Source organism: Aptenodytes forsteri, unplaced genomic scaffold (assembly GCF_000699145.1).
Source record: "Aptenodytes forsteri isolate BGI_AS27 unplaced genomic scaffold, ASM69914v1 Scaffold15, whole genome shotgun sequence".
Classification (NCBI taxonomy): Eukaryota; Metazoa; Chordata; class Aves; order Sphenisciformes; family Spheniscidae; genus Aptenodytes; species Aptenodytes forsteri.
The window spans coordinates 12,268,824-12,285,364 of NW_008795129.1; the positions used below are offsets into that span (position 1 = coordinate 12,268,824).

The window sequence follows — 16,541 nt, forward strand, 5'->3', positions numbered from 1 at the left end:
GTTGTATATGAATAACTTTATTTAAGTATGCTGGGCACCACCAGGCAACATGGTTTGGACAGTGTGCGAGGGAACAGTCAGGCAGATCAAACGAATGCTAGATTGGAGATGGCACCTTTCTGTCCGGTCACTGCAGGTTACAAAATGGAGCACTGCTGCTTCTGCAAGGCCAGCAGAGGGGCTGGGAAGGGGAGGAAGAGATCACAGGCACTGCCTGGAGCACGTGGTAACTGAACCCAGAGGGGTTTGCTGCTTCCCCTCTGCACACTGCAGCAAACCAGCAAGAACGCAACTGATTTTCCAGCAGAAGGCTGAGCATTGACGGCTCTCTTCTACCTGACAGGTTCTTGCTTTAAAAAAGAGAGTCTGCTCTGATGGGGGTAGGTGAACAAGCAACCTGGCCTCAGCTGGGAAGAGACCACCGCACCTGCCTGCCTCCAGCCTCTCCAAGCCCAGCGGTGAGCCCCAAGAATGTGGTTCCCGCAGGGGCAGCACATTGCATGCTGCTGCTTACATTCATCTCAGCCGGGGCACTGCACCAGCTTTTGCCGCACCTCTGCAGCAGCCCTCCAGCTCTTACCCCACCTCTGCACTCGAGGGTGACCCCAAGGTGATGTGTGGCAATGAACAGAAAGGAGGGGAACAGGGAGGAACCGCCACCGAGCAACTCCAGCTCCACTGCTACTGTCAGGTACTGCAGAAAATCCACACTGGAGAAAGAAAAGAGCACCAAATAATGCGTAAGAAAAACCTAAAGGGGAAACCATAGCACAACCCAGTGCAAGCGGGTCTGTAGGCCTGCCCATCGCTGAAAAGCGGTAGAAGCAAAGCAGCCACCAGGTGAGCAGAAAGGCATACGCAGTACAGCAGAACACAGCCAGCGTGACGGCTTCCTGCTCACAAACCTGCTGCTCCCACCAACGTCCCGGTACAGTTTATTGTCCTCTCATTTAGTGTATTCATAGAGAACAGCAAGACTCGCTAAAGAGCAGTTACGGGGTGGTGCCGCAGGGCTGGCTATTTCGCTAAGCATGTGTGCTGTAAACAGTGTTAACATCGAACAACAGACTGCTGGGTAACAGGTGTTCAAAGAAGACCCAAAGCATAATTCCCAGGTGCTGTGGTCAGTATTTGAGACATCCTCAGACATTTCAATAAATAAAACAATTCTTACATTACAATGCACCTTTCCAATTATTATTTTGCCCCAGAATGGATAAAGTACACAAGAGTTATGCCTGGCTGCAAATACATGCTCCCTTTGCCCTGACACGGCAGGAAGGAGGGAAACAGCCTCGACTCTTACAGAGAAAGAACATGAGAACTCAGCACTGTGAATCTTGGCAGATTGAGGGAACACACACAAGTGCCTTCACCCCCACTCTGGGGCACTTGCTTCCACAGGAGAAAAGGTATTTAAAACAAGGTACGAGAGAATAACCGTCTAGTACAATGATAGCGGATTAGATTTGCTTTGTTCTACTCCATGCAATACAAACTAAGTCCTATCACCAACTTCTCCAGCTGTGGTGCAGACCCACACATCAGGCTAAGAAGTTACACACGCGTACACACACTCACGCACCAAAAACAGTGGGGGCAAATGGGCTTAACTGTTGAGAATGTGCTTTCTCTTAATAAAAAATGTATTAAAAACAACTTCAAAAACCTACTGATGGTGAAGACGCTGCTGAAGAAAGTAGCTATGGGGCCTCAGCTATGTGTTTCCAGACAATCCAGGGATTGCAGTTGGGCTGACTAAAGCCTGCGTGAGCAGTCTGCAGTGGTTGGCTCCCTTCTGGCTTGCTAGGCAGTTTCTATAAGCTGTTCCCTTTGTTTTTGCTTGCTTGTTTGTTTTACAGTGACAAATGTGATTGCGATACAGAAATTAAGGGACTGAAATGAAAAAGGAATGGGCCATTCTGGAGAAATTCAGACTGGTATTTCCTCCTTTCCATTTAAAAAAAACCCAACAAAAATAAAATAAAAAAAATAAGAAGTTAGTAGTACTGATACAACCCTCCTGCTGCTGTTGTCTTTGCTCAGTGACATCGGGGCATGCTGGCGCACACACACACACACAGGCAGCTCTCAGACACTCGGACTCAGAAAAGCGAGTTTAGAACTGAAGTGAGTCTTCGGAGGAGACTGAGGACAGGTCCCAGCACTAGAAGGTTTTTCGGTGGATGGCACGAGCTCCGTCTTCTTCATATTCCTTTTTCGAAATCCACATTTTCTTAAAGGTGTCCAGTGAGGCCAGGATAGAGCCCCTGGGGAGAGACAGGCATGTTATGGGTTAAAGGAAGATGTTGGGGGCACTCTCATCCCATCTCTGCAGAGATGAGCTGTTTCTATTGTGTGACACTTCCCCATGTCAGAAAGGTGCTGAGCTCCCAGTTATCTACAACTGAAACGCTCTCTGGACAATCACTTCCTCTCCTCTTATCCTCAAACGTGCTGGCACTACAGCCACCCCCTCCCAAACGACCTGCTGATTGCTGCTCCAGTAACACGCTGAGCACCGCGCAGCTGAACGATGAAACCCCCCTGACACACAGCATCAGAAAGGACAACAGTGTGAGTGCCGACAGGCTGCGCCCCCCCAGCCCTCATCCCACAGCAAGACGTGTCACTGTGCAGTACATACCCAATCCACGTGGAATACAATCTCTCCTGAGGAGCTGATATCTGGGGGAAAGAGAATCAGTCAGTGCCTTCCCAAGCTCCAGTCTGCTCCTCCTGGCACACTGCCCCCATTTCACTACAGCTAACAGCTGACAAACATAGGTATGATCTCTCCCACCAGAAAGACACCCAGCAGCCTCCCCAAAACAGCCACTGTGGCCCAGGATCCTGGACAGGGGTCACGTTGTCAGAGGAGCCACCTTCTCAGTGATGAAACCAAACAGGTTTTCATCACAACAGCAAATACTGTTGGGCTGTCTCAGGAAAGTCGTTTCTGGTTTGAAGCAAATGGCAGCTGCACTCTCAGCATGGTTCTTTAAAGGCCACAGAACAACACACATAGTAAGTGATAAACACAAGAGATTGCTCCTACCCTTATTTTGACGTCCTTCGGAGCTAGTTTCTTCACTTCGCTCAACAGCCTGTCACCAAAGCCTATACAAGAGAGAAAATGCGCAGTGTGAGCCCCTCGGCGAAATCCCAGGTTCCATCTACTAACAATGTGGATGTGTCCGCTGCAGTCCTATTCAAATATCCCACTCCAGATCTCAGAGACACCCGTCTGGAGAGGCACAGAACACAGCCAGCGAGATAACGGGATTCTGTCTCACTCAGACCTCAAACACTGGCACAGCGGGCTCTATCCCTCAGCAGCAGCTTGAGACAAGCTAACAAGAATTTTAGCTAGGACCTCCTCCTTCCCTGGGCATTCCTCCTGTGTCCAGCCCATTATGTACGGGGGAACAGCGTTTGAACGGGAAGACCAGACCTATCTGGAGATGTCCACCTGTGGATAAAAGGCTGACGGGTTCTGGCAGAGGATATCTTTAAGTCGATGGGAACCAGCTGAGCCCTGAGGGGATGGGTAGGAAGCTTTCTGCACATCTTTTACATATGTAGCTGACACTTCATGCAGTACCAGGAGCACTGGACTCTCTCATGCACCAGAGACCTAAAGGAACCTTAGGAAATGCAAGAGCCTTTTAGGTACCTCGTCTCAAATATCCTGAACTACAGCAGCAGGAATGAACACGGCTATTCAGTCCTGACACAAGCAGAGTGACAGGAGGAAAGCAATAAAAGCCCTTCAAGCCCAGGAAGTGATGTACAAGGGTAGAGGTGTGTTGCATACCCAGAAGGGTATGACAGGGACTCAGAAAATTAGACAGTAACACTACCCCCCCCCCCCCCCCCCCACCCACAGCCCCACACACGACGCACCCAACAGAGCAGAGTTCCCACAGCCCTCACCCCACAGGACAAGTTGGGTGATCTAGGTTATCTTTCCAGTTTCACATGAGAAGGAAGCAAGAGATCAGGTATGTCACAGCCCACTGAAAGAGGAGAGACAGGAACCTTTGAAAAGCGTGGAGCCTCCAGACAGCACGATGTTGGAGAACAGCGTTCGCCTCAGGTCCATGTCTGATTTTTGAATGGCAAAAACGAGCACTTCATGGAGTCCTTCACATTCCTCCCCTATCAGGTCTGGCCGGAACAGGAGCTCCGGGGCTCGAAAACGGGCTGGGCCAATCTGCAAGGGGAGAATTTAGCACAGAGGGGAAGAGAGAGCAGTGTGGCTCTGTTCACTGTCTACAGTTTGGGCCTGCCTTTCTTAAGTGAAACTTCAGAGTAATGAAGTTTTCTGGACATTCATGCATCACTAGCTCCCAAGTGAACGCCAGTTTGGTCTACTGCTCCTAGAAAAGGCGCTATTTCTATTTTGCAGATGAAAGAGATGAAGAAACTTGCTCAGCCCCATACAGCAGGTCACTGGCAGAAAAGGGAGCAGATCCACCCCTGGTGCTGGAGGTAAGACCTGTATTTCCTCTCCCTTAACCATTCTATAGAGGGCTCAGTCTTTTGAGGAGTATTCCTAACTCACTCTTCAAAGCAATTGTTTCTGCACCTCTAGGCAGGACAAAAGCCACACACAAAACCACTGCTGAATTTAGCGCGCTGATAACTACCCACACTCCATACCTGATCCACATAGAGATTTGCTGGATCAGAGCCTGCACTCAAACAGCTCAGAGTCCCCATGGTCACGCTGCATCCTCACCCAGGATTTCCAGTAGAAGTTGTGAGGTTTCTAATAATGTTTTCTTCCCCCTAAAAATTCTAGTGCCCAGTCAACAGCCTAGGATGAGTTCTGGTCTTTTAAAACTATCCCCTCCCACCTAACACCACATTAAGTTTCCCATCACTAGGCAGAAGGCTATTCTGGAAACCCTGTGCTTCACATTAGGAATCCTCTGAGGGTGGTCCTTACAGACCTCAATAGTGCTTCCATCCGGCAGGTAGTACTGAGCCTTCTCGGTCTCCAGAGTCTCATCCTTCTGGGGGTTTATTGACAGGTAGCAGGCACGCTGGAGAGGAAACAGAGTCAGGGAGAGGGAGATGAGAAGGGTAGACCCCAAATGCCTCTGATAAAATACTTTTCTCGCTAACAATCAAAATCCATGTATCCCTTGGGGAGACCAATTTCAACAATATTTTGTGCTGGGGAAAAGACCCTTTGGGTTCACATCAGGTAAAATATCTATTCATGCTACAGGTCCATGTGATGATTAAAGACATCAAGGATACCCACTTCCCCTCTAGCTGCTGCTCACCTCTTGCTTCCAGCTCTCTCTTACTGCTTAGAAGTTACCTCCCTCTAGTGCAGATGAGGTAACTATCCCGTGAGCGCTTCCAACCTACTGTAGGGCAACGTAAAACACGCACCTGAAACCTTTAGTGACATTAACCTTGTATAAAAGGTGGGCTCAGGTAACTTTGCAGCAGATTAGGAGCATGAACAAAGTCCATTATTACATTTCAACAGGATAAACGATAACTAATAGCTAACAGCAAAAAATTTTTTTAACATGATCTAAGCTGCTCACTTCCTATTGCCCACCTACATTTTAAGTTACAGGAAACAAAATACTTTGACTTTTCAAACTGCTCCAGCACCCCATATTTTTTTATTCCAAAGTAAGCTTTGTTATTCCAAATTGTTATCATTTGGGGATTAAAAAAAAAAAAATCTCTAAACAGAATCACTGAAACATTTAGGTTGGAAGGGGCCTCTTGAGATCACCTAGTCTAACCCCCCTGCTCAGGCAGGGTCAGTTAGAGCAGGCTGCCCAAAACCCTGTCCAGTCATGTTTGGTGTACCTCACAGTAAACCAAGAAACAAAGAACAATGTTTGCACTGAAGTGGGTATTAAGGGTTCCCCTCTCAAGGTAATTTATCCTCTAGACTTTTCAACATCCCCAAATTTCTTTCCTAATATTTTTCCCCGTTAAAAAAAAAAATTAAAAAAAAAAAATCGAGTCAGACAGACTCCAATTTAAAAAAAAAAATTTAAAAAAAAAATCGAGTCAGACAGACTCCAATAGATCACAAGCAGCTTTTGGGACTGAGAAACTCCCATGTCCAGGATCTCAGCTTTGTGCTTGCCACGGCACATTCAGGCTGCATATCCAAACCTCTCCTGAGGCAAGAAAGCTGCAAACACAAGAAGCCACACTCAACCCCTCAGATTTGCAAATCAAGTCACAAATGGCACCAGCATCAACAGAAATCTCACTGCAAGTTCCAGGCACATATATCCTAGAAATCTGCAACACTTTCCCCAGCTAAAATTAATCTTAAAGTAAAGCAAAAGGTGTAGGCTGGAGAGCGAACATCAGGTTGTTTCCTCCCTTCAACAGTCTCACTGGTGAGAGCAGTCAGTATGCAAAGCAGGACTTGGCTCACTTTCCCCTGCTCTTTGCTTCCCCAAGCATATAGTCCAGAGAAAAGATTGCACTGGTGCAAGACACTGCATTTAAGTCAGCAATGTCTTTTAATAGTTTCATCACCCAAGATGCAAAGAGAGCCTTGGCCATTTATGAAGAGTACAAGTCTCTTGCTTTGTCCCGTAAGACCACTGCAATTGCACTGCAACTGATGCTTGGTACAAAACAGGCTGCTTCTGAAGCAAAGAGTTCTCCAGCAAGCCTCCGATCACTAGATCTTCTGGTCCACAGATGCTGCAGTATCTGCACACGTCAGCTTTTTTCTCCCATTCAGCAATCAGCACTTGGAGAACAGAGAGAACAGCTACTGGGTCAAAACCTACAACCCTATGCAGTCTCCTGCTCTGGGCAACAGGCAGAAGCCATTCAGCTGTACCGTGACATGAAGCACAAGCACTGCTCCCTCAGCACAGCCACGCTGAGCTACAGCCATGCAGAACAAGCAAACTATTTCCATTACAGTCCTTTGCCTGTAGGTCACAGACTCAAGAATAGCTCATTAACGCTCTCAAGCCCTGGCACAGGCTGCTGACTCAGCCCAGACTTATCTGCAGCAATCATAGCTTGTGATGGGGGCCTGCAACATGGCAGCAACTGCCAGGCATGACAGCCAGTACCGATCTGAGGACTGACCCCATGGTACTGAAGGCATGGATGCACAGGCAGCCCCGAGTCACACACAGCCTTCACTTTAGCCTTGCTGAAATCAGAGCGCAACCCATCTGTGTGAGCACGGCAATGCCGCAAAGCTGCTGTGAGCGGTCACCAGCTCTGAGCTACTATTTGCTGTCCCACCTCTGTCCTCCTCTCTTGGCACACAGCAGAAGCCAAGGTAACTGCTTTGCTAGGGAACTTAATCATGCCTTTCCAAACTGCTGCATAGCTCTAAGGTCACTAAAGACTGCAAACCCTGTAAAGAGGGGAAGCTTTTGTAAACGTGAATGCTGCGTGAATTCTTTCATGGGCAGGGGGGAAAGCAACTTGTAATATCCCAGTTGTGATCCCTACCTGCCATGGATTTTACAGAGCCTTGCCCTGAAGGGTAAACAAACACTAGCGAAAGATATCATCAGACCCTGAGAAAGTGCAACACAGATAAATGCAAAGCAGATTCTGAACCACCAGCCTGTCTTCACCTCCATGTCAACAGTCCCTCAACAGGGATTAGATGTGACCTTGACTGTAAGTCTCACAGAATACAGGATGGCTGAGGTTGCAAGGGACCTCTGGAGGTCATCTTGTCCACCCCCCTCATTCAAGCAGGGTCACCCAGAGCAGGTTGCCCAGGACCATGTCTGGCTTTTGAATATCACAAAGGATGGAGACTCCACAACTCTCTGGACAACCTGTGCCAGTGCTTGGTCACCCTCACAGTAAAAAAGTTTATGTTCACACAGAACCTCCTGTGCTTCAGTTTGTGCGTCTTGTCCTGTCACTCAACATCACTGAAATGAGCCTGGCTCTGTTTTCTTTGCACCCTCCCTTCAGACCTTTATATACATTGATGAGATCCTCCCCAACCTTCTCTTCTCGCAGCTCAACAGTCCCAGCTCTCAGCCTTTCCTCATATGAGAGACACTCCAGTCCGTTAATCATCTTAGTGGCCCTAGTCACTCAGGTAGATAAAGAAATGAGGTGCAGAGCTAGGTAGGCTGGCACTTCCCATTAGATTTCACAAGTCATGACTTCCCTTGGGCAGAAATCCCTTCTTGGATAAACACAGAAACAGACAGTGCATCACCTCCTTGATGGTCTTGACAATCTCAAACTCGGAGGTTGTGTGGAAGTCATAGCCTTCCTTCCGCAGATAGAGACGCAGGAAGCGTGAGACATCACGGCCAGCAATGTCAATCCGCATGATGGAGTGAGGCATGGCAAAGCCTTCATAGATGGGAACTGCATGGGTAACGCCATCCCCGGAGTCCAGCACCACTCCTGTAGTCCTGCCAGTAGCGTAGCTAGCAAAGAGGCAAACAATCAAGTCAGAACAAGCAATTCAAAGTGACCCCAAGCATGCAGCACATCCAGGCTCAACTCAGGGAGCAGAGATTTCACATGAACAGGGGCTAGAAAAACCCCAAAACCTAGTTCCCATCATAGTTCAGCAAATTCCTGTAAACTCTTTATTACAGAAATTAAAATTGAATTTCAGTTCTTGCTTGAAAAGGGGTCAGTCAGACATCAGTGTGGTCTTCTGCGGGTTTTTTTTGGTTTGTGAAAAAATGGATTCCACAGCAACATTTCACAAGCACAAATCAAAGATGAAACACACTTACAGGCTAAGCACAGCTTGCATGGAGATGAATAGTGCTGGCACATTGAAGGTCTCAAAAAACACCTCAGCAGCACGCTCTCTGTTCTTGCGTGGGTTTAGGGGTGCTTCCGTCAGCAGCACAGGATGCTGGTAAAGAAAAGGAGCCGTGCTGCAATAACCAGGAGGCAACTAGATGCGTGTTCCTGAAAATTTCTGCTCTGTATATTTATTCCCTTTAGGAACCACTGGTGCAAGAGGACAGGTAGAAGGGAATAATTCCAGGTACTGAGCTGTTTTAGCTTGTGAATAACCTCTATTAAGTAGGAGGACCAGCAGGACTCTGGTCTAGTTATGATGAAATGTTAGAAAATCTACTCTGCGAGTGACCCTGTCCTGTGAAGGGTGAACAAGATGACTCTCAGTGCCAAAAGTCAGCCAGATTAGCCAAAATACACAGACCCTAAGAAAGGGTGAAGGCATATGGTCTTAGCATGAACAGGCAGAAATATTCCTACTCCACTTATACAACCTATTGCTTTCAGTCATTTAATAATTTTTTTGGTCAGCTCCTTCCAGACCACAGGACTGTGGTTTTCTCCCTCCTCACTTCAAGTCATGTCACTGCTGAGTGGATATGCCTGATGCGCAGGCAGAACAGGAAAAGTTAGAAGCACTTGGCCTAGAGCAGAATCATTAGAGACAGTGTGAATAACAAATGTTGAAAGTCAGATTTTCAGTCAGGCCAGAACATTAGATCTGGGGAGGAATTCTGCTTGGACACTTCTTGTGCAGTATCTTCCCAAGAAGTGAAAGAGCCCAATTTAACAACAGACACATTTAGAAAGAAGAGCAAAGGAAAAGTCCCATCTCTTTCTTGGAGTTCCAAGGCTCCTGGTGTTATACACACACTGAATGACGCCTGTGCCATTACACAATGGGGTACCTCACCTCCTCTGAGAATGTCTGAAGCTGGTCTTTTGAATACACATACTGCCAAATGCGCTCCATGTCGTTCCAGTCCTTCACTATGCCATGCTCCATTGGGTATCGGATCGAGAGGAGACCTCTGTGCTCCTGAGCAAGCAGAAACAATAGAGCGTACTTGTCAGAGACTCAAACAAACAATCACATTTCTGAGCACTATGACTATGATTTAATCTGTCAGACTCACTTATTTTTGATTCCTCTAAAAGACAACTTATCTCTATCATATGGGGCAAAAACTGAACATTAACCACAAACATCTCTCCCAGAGAAGTATTCACGAGATTAAACAAGGCCTTTTTATACCAAGTAGGAAAATCTGGCACTTGCAGAGCACATTCCATCCTAACAGTTTTCAAGCCAACATACAGACACCTATCAAATGGTATCTTTGTTCTACCAGCTCAGTCATGATCTAAAACATAAAACAGAGTGGTATTGGGGAATGTAGTTCGGAGGGCTCACGAGAAATGTGAGACCATATGACTACATGCTGACAAAAGCAGGACTGTGGAAAGCAAGCTTCTTGCCCACACCAGGGAGATAAAAGGCAACCAAGTAGGGTCCATTTCTAAAGTTCCCAGTCAAAAAGATGGGGATGTAACCATACAGACCTAGAAGTAGCCTAGAAAAAAAACGAGAGATACAGAAGGACTTGGGGAAAAAGGTCTGTGGTCAGCAGGTTGGCACAAGAATTTAACGAAGCTTCCCACTCCACCTTGGACACACCTAAAAGTGACAATCTATTCTGCTCTTCAGATCTATATGCTGATACCAAGGAACCACAGCCCTTTTAAGCACAATTGCTACAGCCCCTCCTTACAGCAGCATACCGAGATATATGGAGAAGTGCAGTATACAGGTTTTCTTACCTCTGCCTTTGGACCAATGAAAATGTCCCCTTCTAAAGCACCAGCCATAACACGAACGTGTTTTGGTCTGCCCACACTAGAACAGAGGCAAGAGTATAAATGCTTCGAGAGAGAGAGCTCAGATGCACCCAAGGATTAGCTACTTTGTGTTCCTCTCTCTCCTAACCAGTACCTTCTGAAGCAATGGGTGAGTCTGAGGCACTACCAGGTGCAGACAGACCCAGGTTTGCTCTGTCTGAGCTCATGTCAGAATCAGAGGCGAAGGGAACAGAGTGTAGACACTTCTGAATTGGCAGGACATAAGCCAGCTGAGTCTGGCTACACTTTCCCTGATGATTCAGGACTTATTTGTTCCAACAATGCCTGGGGTGAACATGGCTAGACTGAGCAATGGTCTGAGCTGATAGATCCACATTGCGTTGCCTGACCTCAGGTAGGCTTCTCAGATTAGACATTTATAGTCCCATACCCCACCTCACCATACAGAAGACATTGCTCAGAACAAAAATATACTCATTAAAAACCCACCCTATTGAAAATAAAAGCCAGTAACTATTCAGCGTTCCTGATCCAGCAGTCCTTCCAGTAAAACTCTCAGAAAACTTCCAAGGAAGTTTGGCAGGAATCAAAATGTCAGACCACACACCAAAGAAATAGAGGTCTTCACCTCTTGTCCCAACTTTGTCTTTTTCCTGGTGTCCTAATGTCTCGAGACTAAAGGAACCTACAGCTTTGGTTGGTTGTTGAGCCTGACAAAGTGATATGTCATCTTCTATGGTTTGTTTTTTCCCCCCCAAGAAAAATCTCGAAGTACTTAATAGCAGAGATCTCCTCTCCCTGATGCTTCTGTGCAGCAGGCAGAAAAAGAATAACTCATTTCTCCAGTTACAAAATCGGACCATTCTTCCCCTCTACGTATCGAAGAATTGGTACACCATACTAAGAACTTACCAAGACCAGCAGAATACTTACTAGTTGGGAAAGCAGTATTTCGGTATTTGATCGCCTGCAAAACCTGCTTTAATCACGCCCGAGCCCTGTGGGAGGAACATATAAATACATGAGCTGTAGGCCTCTCAGAAGCAGCAGGTTTAGAGAGGATGGAGGGAGGGTGGATAAAGTCAGAGAAGGGAGTAGGAAAGGACCATGTGAAACAGGTTGGAGTGGAGACTAGGGAAAAGAAGATCAGGTGGTGGATAAACTAGCTAACACTAAAGAGGCAGGTCACAGAAATCTGGTTAGAAGAGACACTGGGAACTAAACCAGACCGGAGTCTGGAAAGAACAAAGGTGCCAGTCAGACTGCAAGGGGAAGGGCTGGAGGCAGGAAGAGCCACTGCTGACAGGACAGGGCTTGTTTAAAAGGGACAAGGAAGAAGAGATTAGGTATGGCAGTCAGAAAGGCGCAAATCCAAAAAGCCTTCTGTGACATTCAAAGCAGCACAAGCAGCAAACACAGAGTGGGTAAAGCCAGACACAGGGAGGCTCTGGCAGGGAGTCAGTGTGGACATCTGGCCCCACAGCTCCTGTCCCCATCGGTATCATCCGGAGGCATCCTGGGAACCCCATCATCAACTTGGATCTGTTCTGGCTCCTTCCCCTCCTCCACTTCCTCTCCCTGCACAAGGGAACAGCATCTTGAAACAACAAGCAGCTTGCAGGAACACCCAAGTTTTGCTAAGGAGCGGATTTTTATAGGATCTCCTCAGATAAGCCATTTCACTGATAATCCCAGACTACCATGGGAGCAAGCTCTCCTGCAGAAAGAGGAGCAGTTCTATTTTATCCCGTACTGGGAGAAAAGCATATGAGTTTGCACTGAAACCAGTGACCTATGAAGTGCCTGTTCACTCTCAAGGGCTCTGCAGCAGGACTGCTCTGTTTAAGAGGCCAAAAAGACATTTTGGCTGCCCCAGGGCATTTTAAAATGAGTAGCAACACAGCTCCTCCACTGCTTTCCCCTTCCCACCACCTCTGCATGGGTCAGCATCATTGCTTTCACTTGGAGGCTGAGGCCAAATGAGTTTGCTCAGGGCTCTGCCAGACAAGCTCTGGCTGCAGGAGTTTCTGATGCTGCCATCCCAGCTGCCTGCCCCGTTCCAGTGCCAGAGGTTACCAGCCAGAGCAGGCTCAGCAGAAAGGAATGCGGGGAGGCCCCAGCCTCTCCAGTTCACAGTCCAGCACCTTATTCCCAAGCTACGGTCATCAGCAGTTTCAGCCAAGGTGCCGGGCTTTGCACAGAGCATGTGTGCTCTGCCACCAGGGCCAGGGCACTCCTGCCTTAAAACCGCCAGAGTCAGATTTGCCAGGATGCATCTGTAAGAGATGAGTATCAGGAACACTCTACAAACCAGACCTAGCCAGTTATAGACGACATAAAAGATAGATTGCTCGAATCCTCGTCTCCTGACAGATGCCTGCAGCCAGGCTGGCTCAAGGAGCACACCCAAGCTAGCACCTGGGCAGGACTACTCCCTCTGAGCAAGAGGGACTCCCAGGGTCTGCACCAACAGGTACTGGTGTGACAAAGTGGCCTGTGAAGCTTTAAAAAGACTTTTTTAGACAGACTCTCTGGCTATTCACTTCAAAGTCAAGCAAGGAATAACACAAAACCACTATTTTGTTTTTCCTTATCATATCTTATAAACAACTCTATACCTGGGAAATAATACCATCCTTTGTCAAGCCTTGTAGCAAAAAAGTTGAATCAAACACAGTAACGTAACCACATCAGAATATTGTGCTTATTGAATATTTTATTCGAGATAATGACTGATCTTGCTGCCAGCACAGTCTGCTGCTGGGAAGTGGTTTCAGGAGAACAATGATGCTCCTATTTTAACGCAGAGATCGAAACTTCCTTATGCCAGGCCAAAAATTACCCAGTGTGTCCTGGTGAGACTCGCAGCAAGTTATGCATTTTAAGATTTACAAATTGAAGTTCAAAGTTAACCAAATGTGTCAGTAGTTCAGAAGATGAATGACTGTTTTGAAAGTGCCGGTAGGATGGGACTTAACACAGTTGTGCTTCCAAGTGCCTGTAATAAACCGAGCACAGCTGTTTGCTCTCTCCACACTACAAAGACCTGACAGCACTTTCTGACCTAGTCAATTTTTCTTGAAAACATTTTACTTCTTTGAAGATGTGTGCACTGAGTAAATCTATTTATTATAGACCAGTTTAAGATTCCTATACAATGACAGGATAAGGTTTAAATTTTGAAATAACCCTGGCTGATTCAGAAGATTTAAAGTAAAGACCTGTTTTTTCACCTTTGTTTCAAATAAGCAAAAAAAAAAAAAAGCATCCTCCCTTCTGCTACAAGCTCCGATTTATTAAAACTTAAAAGAATTTCAAAATGAACAACCTTCCACCAGTAACTATCCTGGCTGGGCTTTCATCCCATTTTGTTTTGTTTTTTTTTTAATCTGAGCAAAAGAATAAGAGAAGAAAGAAAAACTACATGTCAAATGTAAAGGTCAAGGAAGATAATCTCATGGAAAATTCTCGTGAGTACTTTGAAGTAACTGAACATACCTCTTCCACTAGCTCTGTAGCTAGTCATTGATTCATTCATTCATCTTGATGCATTTAGGACTCAAATTTAAATGGAAATCACCAAGAGAGTCAATCTGCCATGTAGCACTTTTTATGGAGAGTGCACATTTCATATTGTTGTAAAACTATTTTATTAGATACACATTTTATAAGATCAAGAACAAACCAAAGACACAATGACCCTTACTGACAGCTCAGCTGTTTAAAATGCCACCACTTAGACTACAAAGCCACATTTTATCCTCTTTTATGTCAACAGAGACAATTCCATGGAGGTCAAGGAATTTGCACTTGCTTAGGCCACAGCTGAACCATGCTGTCTATTTACACGTGCATTACGTTCATCAGGGCTCCCAGACCATTTATTTCAGAGAGAGCTTGTTGGAGTGCAAGATGGGAACACAACTCTTAAAAATTACTTATTAGACAATGAAGAATATTAAGGTTGTGCTGAGGTACAGCTCCAACCTCTCACCATATATTACAAAACTCTCCCTGCTGAAAACATGAAACTGAGCGTACTGTTTGGTGAGAGAAAAAAAAAACCTCCTTCTTGAGTTTTTAGCTACATACCTTAATGTCCTTTTTGGAACACGCCAAGATACTAGAGCAGAGCTGGGACTGGGGGGGTCTGGCTTGTTCACCAGCTCAGTACCTCATTTCCCCCTCTCATACACACACATACATGAGGGGGGGATAACATTCAGCCTTGAAAAGCTGCAGGCAGCTCTCTGAGGAGAAGCAGTAACGAGGCAGCAGGAACAGCAGTACCTGCTCTGTGCAGCTCCACTTCCCATCCTGCCTGAACTCAGAAGAGTACCAAAAATGCAGTGTCACCACAAGGCTCCTCGGCTGACAGCCTGCCAGCGTTAAAGGCAGATGTCACAACAACTGCTTCATTCTACTCCTTGTACAGGGAGGAGAAGGGAGGGAACTCATTTATCAGAGAGGGAAGAAGAATTAGCTTTTATAAGAGACCAGCTGATAAAATGAGAAAAAGAAACAGTCAGTTGCTAGCACATGAGCCCTTCTTCAGGTCTGAAGCAGGTGCGGCAATCATTGCACTAAATAACAAAAGGACAGGCTGAAATTAGATATAGGCTGCTATTATATGACTATAGCACAACAAACTCATCCTCACAGTACCAGAGTGCCTGGAAATAACTTTACTGGTTAGCTAATCACTCGGCACCACAGCAGGGTCAGTGTTACTACAGTCATCTCTAAGAACAATCAACCTAACTTATTCTTTAATGTCTCCAGTAAAGAAGATAACATGTTTTTCTCCACATAGTCAATTCTACTGCTTAATCTCCTTTTCCATTAGATATCTTCCTTCAATGTCTAACCTAAATCTCTCTGCTGTGATTCCAGGGGAAGGAACAAAACAAAACTGTATCAGAGAGCTCAAGTTGTAGAGAGGAAATTGGGATCAATAATAAAGAAGGGGTCAGAAGAATAATTAGCTTGATCTGAGAAGACCTATAATCATTCAGCTTATGGGAAAAAAAAGCAAGAGGTTGAAAAGTGCTAGGCTAGCAAGTCCGCATGTCATATGGCAAAAAGATTCAGCAGAAATTAGGATGATGGAGAAAGAAAGGAGCATAACACTGACCCTCTGAAACAACAAAATCTGAATCACTGGCAGTAGAGGTCAGAAGGGAGGAGCATGAATTTGTGACTCACTACACTGAAGGAAGCTCCCTCCAAGATATGCCCATCCTCCCACCCCTTCCTGGATAGTCCTTTCTCTTGGGAGGCCAGCATGAATGGGGCTAATCAGAACCGGACCCAGAAGGATCTCACCGAGGCACGCAATCACTCTCGTTCATCTCAAACCGAGCTGTTACACACACAGGTTGAAGGTCTGCTTTGAGCTAATGAGAAGCATTATCAGCCAGGAGGAGCCATCTGCGACACCACACCCCACTGTCAAATTAAAGCTGATGCAACCAGTGCTGGGAGCAGTTCCTTCAGGAGCTCTGCCTCCTGCGGGCTTCGGCATAGGAATGGGCACCTTGGGTGCCGGCAATCCCTCGCTGTGACCACTAGGCTGGGTGCACTGGGAGGAGGTGGCTGGTACCGGGGGTGGCCGTCCCCCTTTCGCTGGGCCTGTCAGGGAGCTGGCCTGTGACGCGGGGGGGGGGGGTGGGTGGCGGGGGGGTTGGCTAGGGCATCACCTCCAGCATGGCCCAGCAGAGAAAAGCAGACGCCCCCAGAGCATGCTGGGAGTCCGGCCAAGGCCGGGCCCGCCAGGCCCCATTGTCCCCCAGGCACAAAGAGGGACAAGGCGGGGCCGCAGAGCCGGGGGTGCGGCCCCGCCTGACGGACAGCTGTAGCGGCCAATGAGCACAGGTGCTCTCCACGAGGGCGGGACGGGAGGAGCCCCGCTTCGGCAGGTA

At 46.9% G+C, this 16,541-nt stretch overlaps 1 protein-coding gene across 1 annotated transcript in view; it reads right to left on the reverse strand.

Moving 5' to 3' along the window:
* ACTR1A (ARP1 actin-related protein 1 homolog A, centractin alpha) overlaps positions 1-16,541 on the reverse strand; it is a 16,986-nt gene continuing 445 nt past the window's right edge. Inside the window, exons 2-11 of the mRNA XM_009277820.2 lie at positions 11,554-11,618; positions 10,582-10,657; positions 9,674-9,799; positions 8,748-8,872; positions 8,213-8,429; positions 4,959-5,051; positions 4,042-4,216; positions 3,059-3,120; positions 2,648-2,688; positions 1-2,270 (exon numbers count right to left, since the gene is read on the reverse strand). Coding sequence (XP_009276095.1) covers positions 2,168-2,270; positions 2,648-2,688; positions 3,059-3,120; positions 4,042-4,216; positions 4,959-5,051; positions 8,213-8,429; positions 8,748-8,872; positions 9,674-9,799; positions 10,582-10,657; positions 11,554-11,618 — 1,083 coding nt within the window. The 3' untranslated portion in view covers positions 1-2,167. The remainder of the gene's footprint in view (positions 2,271-2,647; positions 2,689-3,058; positions 3,121-4,041; positions 4,217-4,958; positions 5,052-8,212; positions 8,430-8,747; positions 8,873-9,673; positions 9,800-10,581; positions 10,658-11,553; positions 11,619-16,541) is intronic.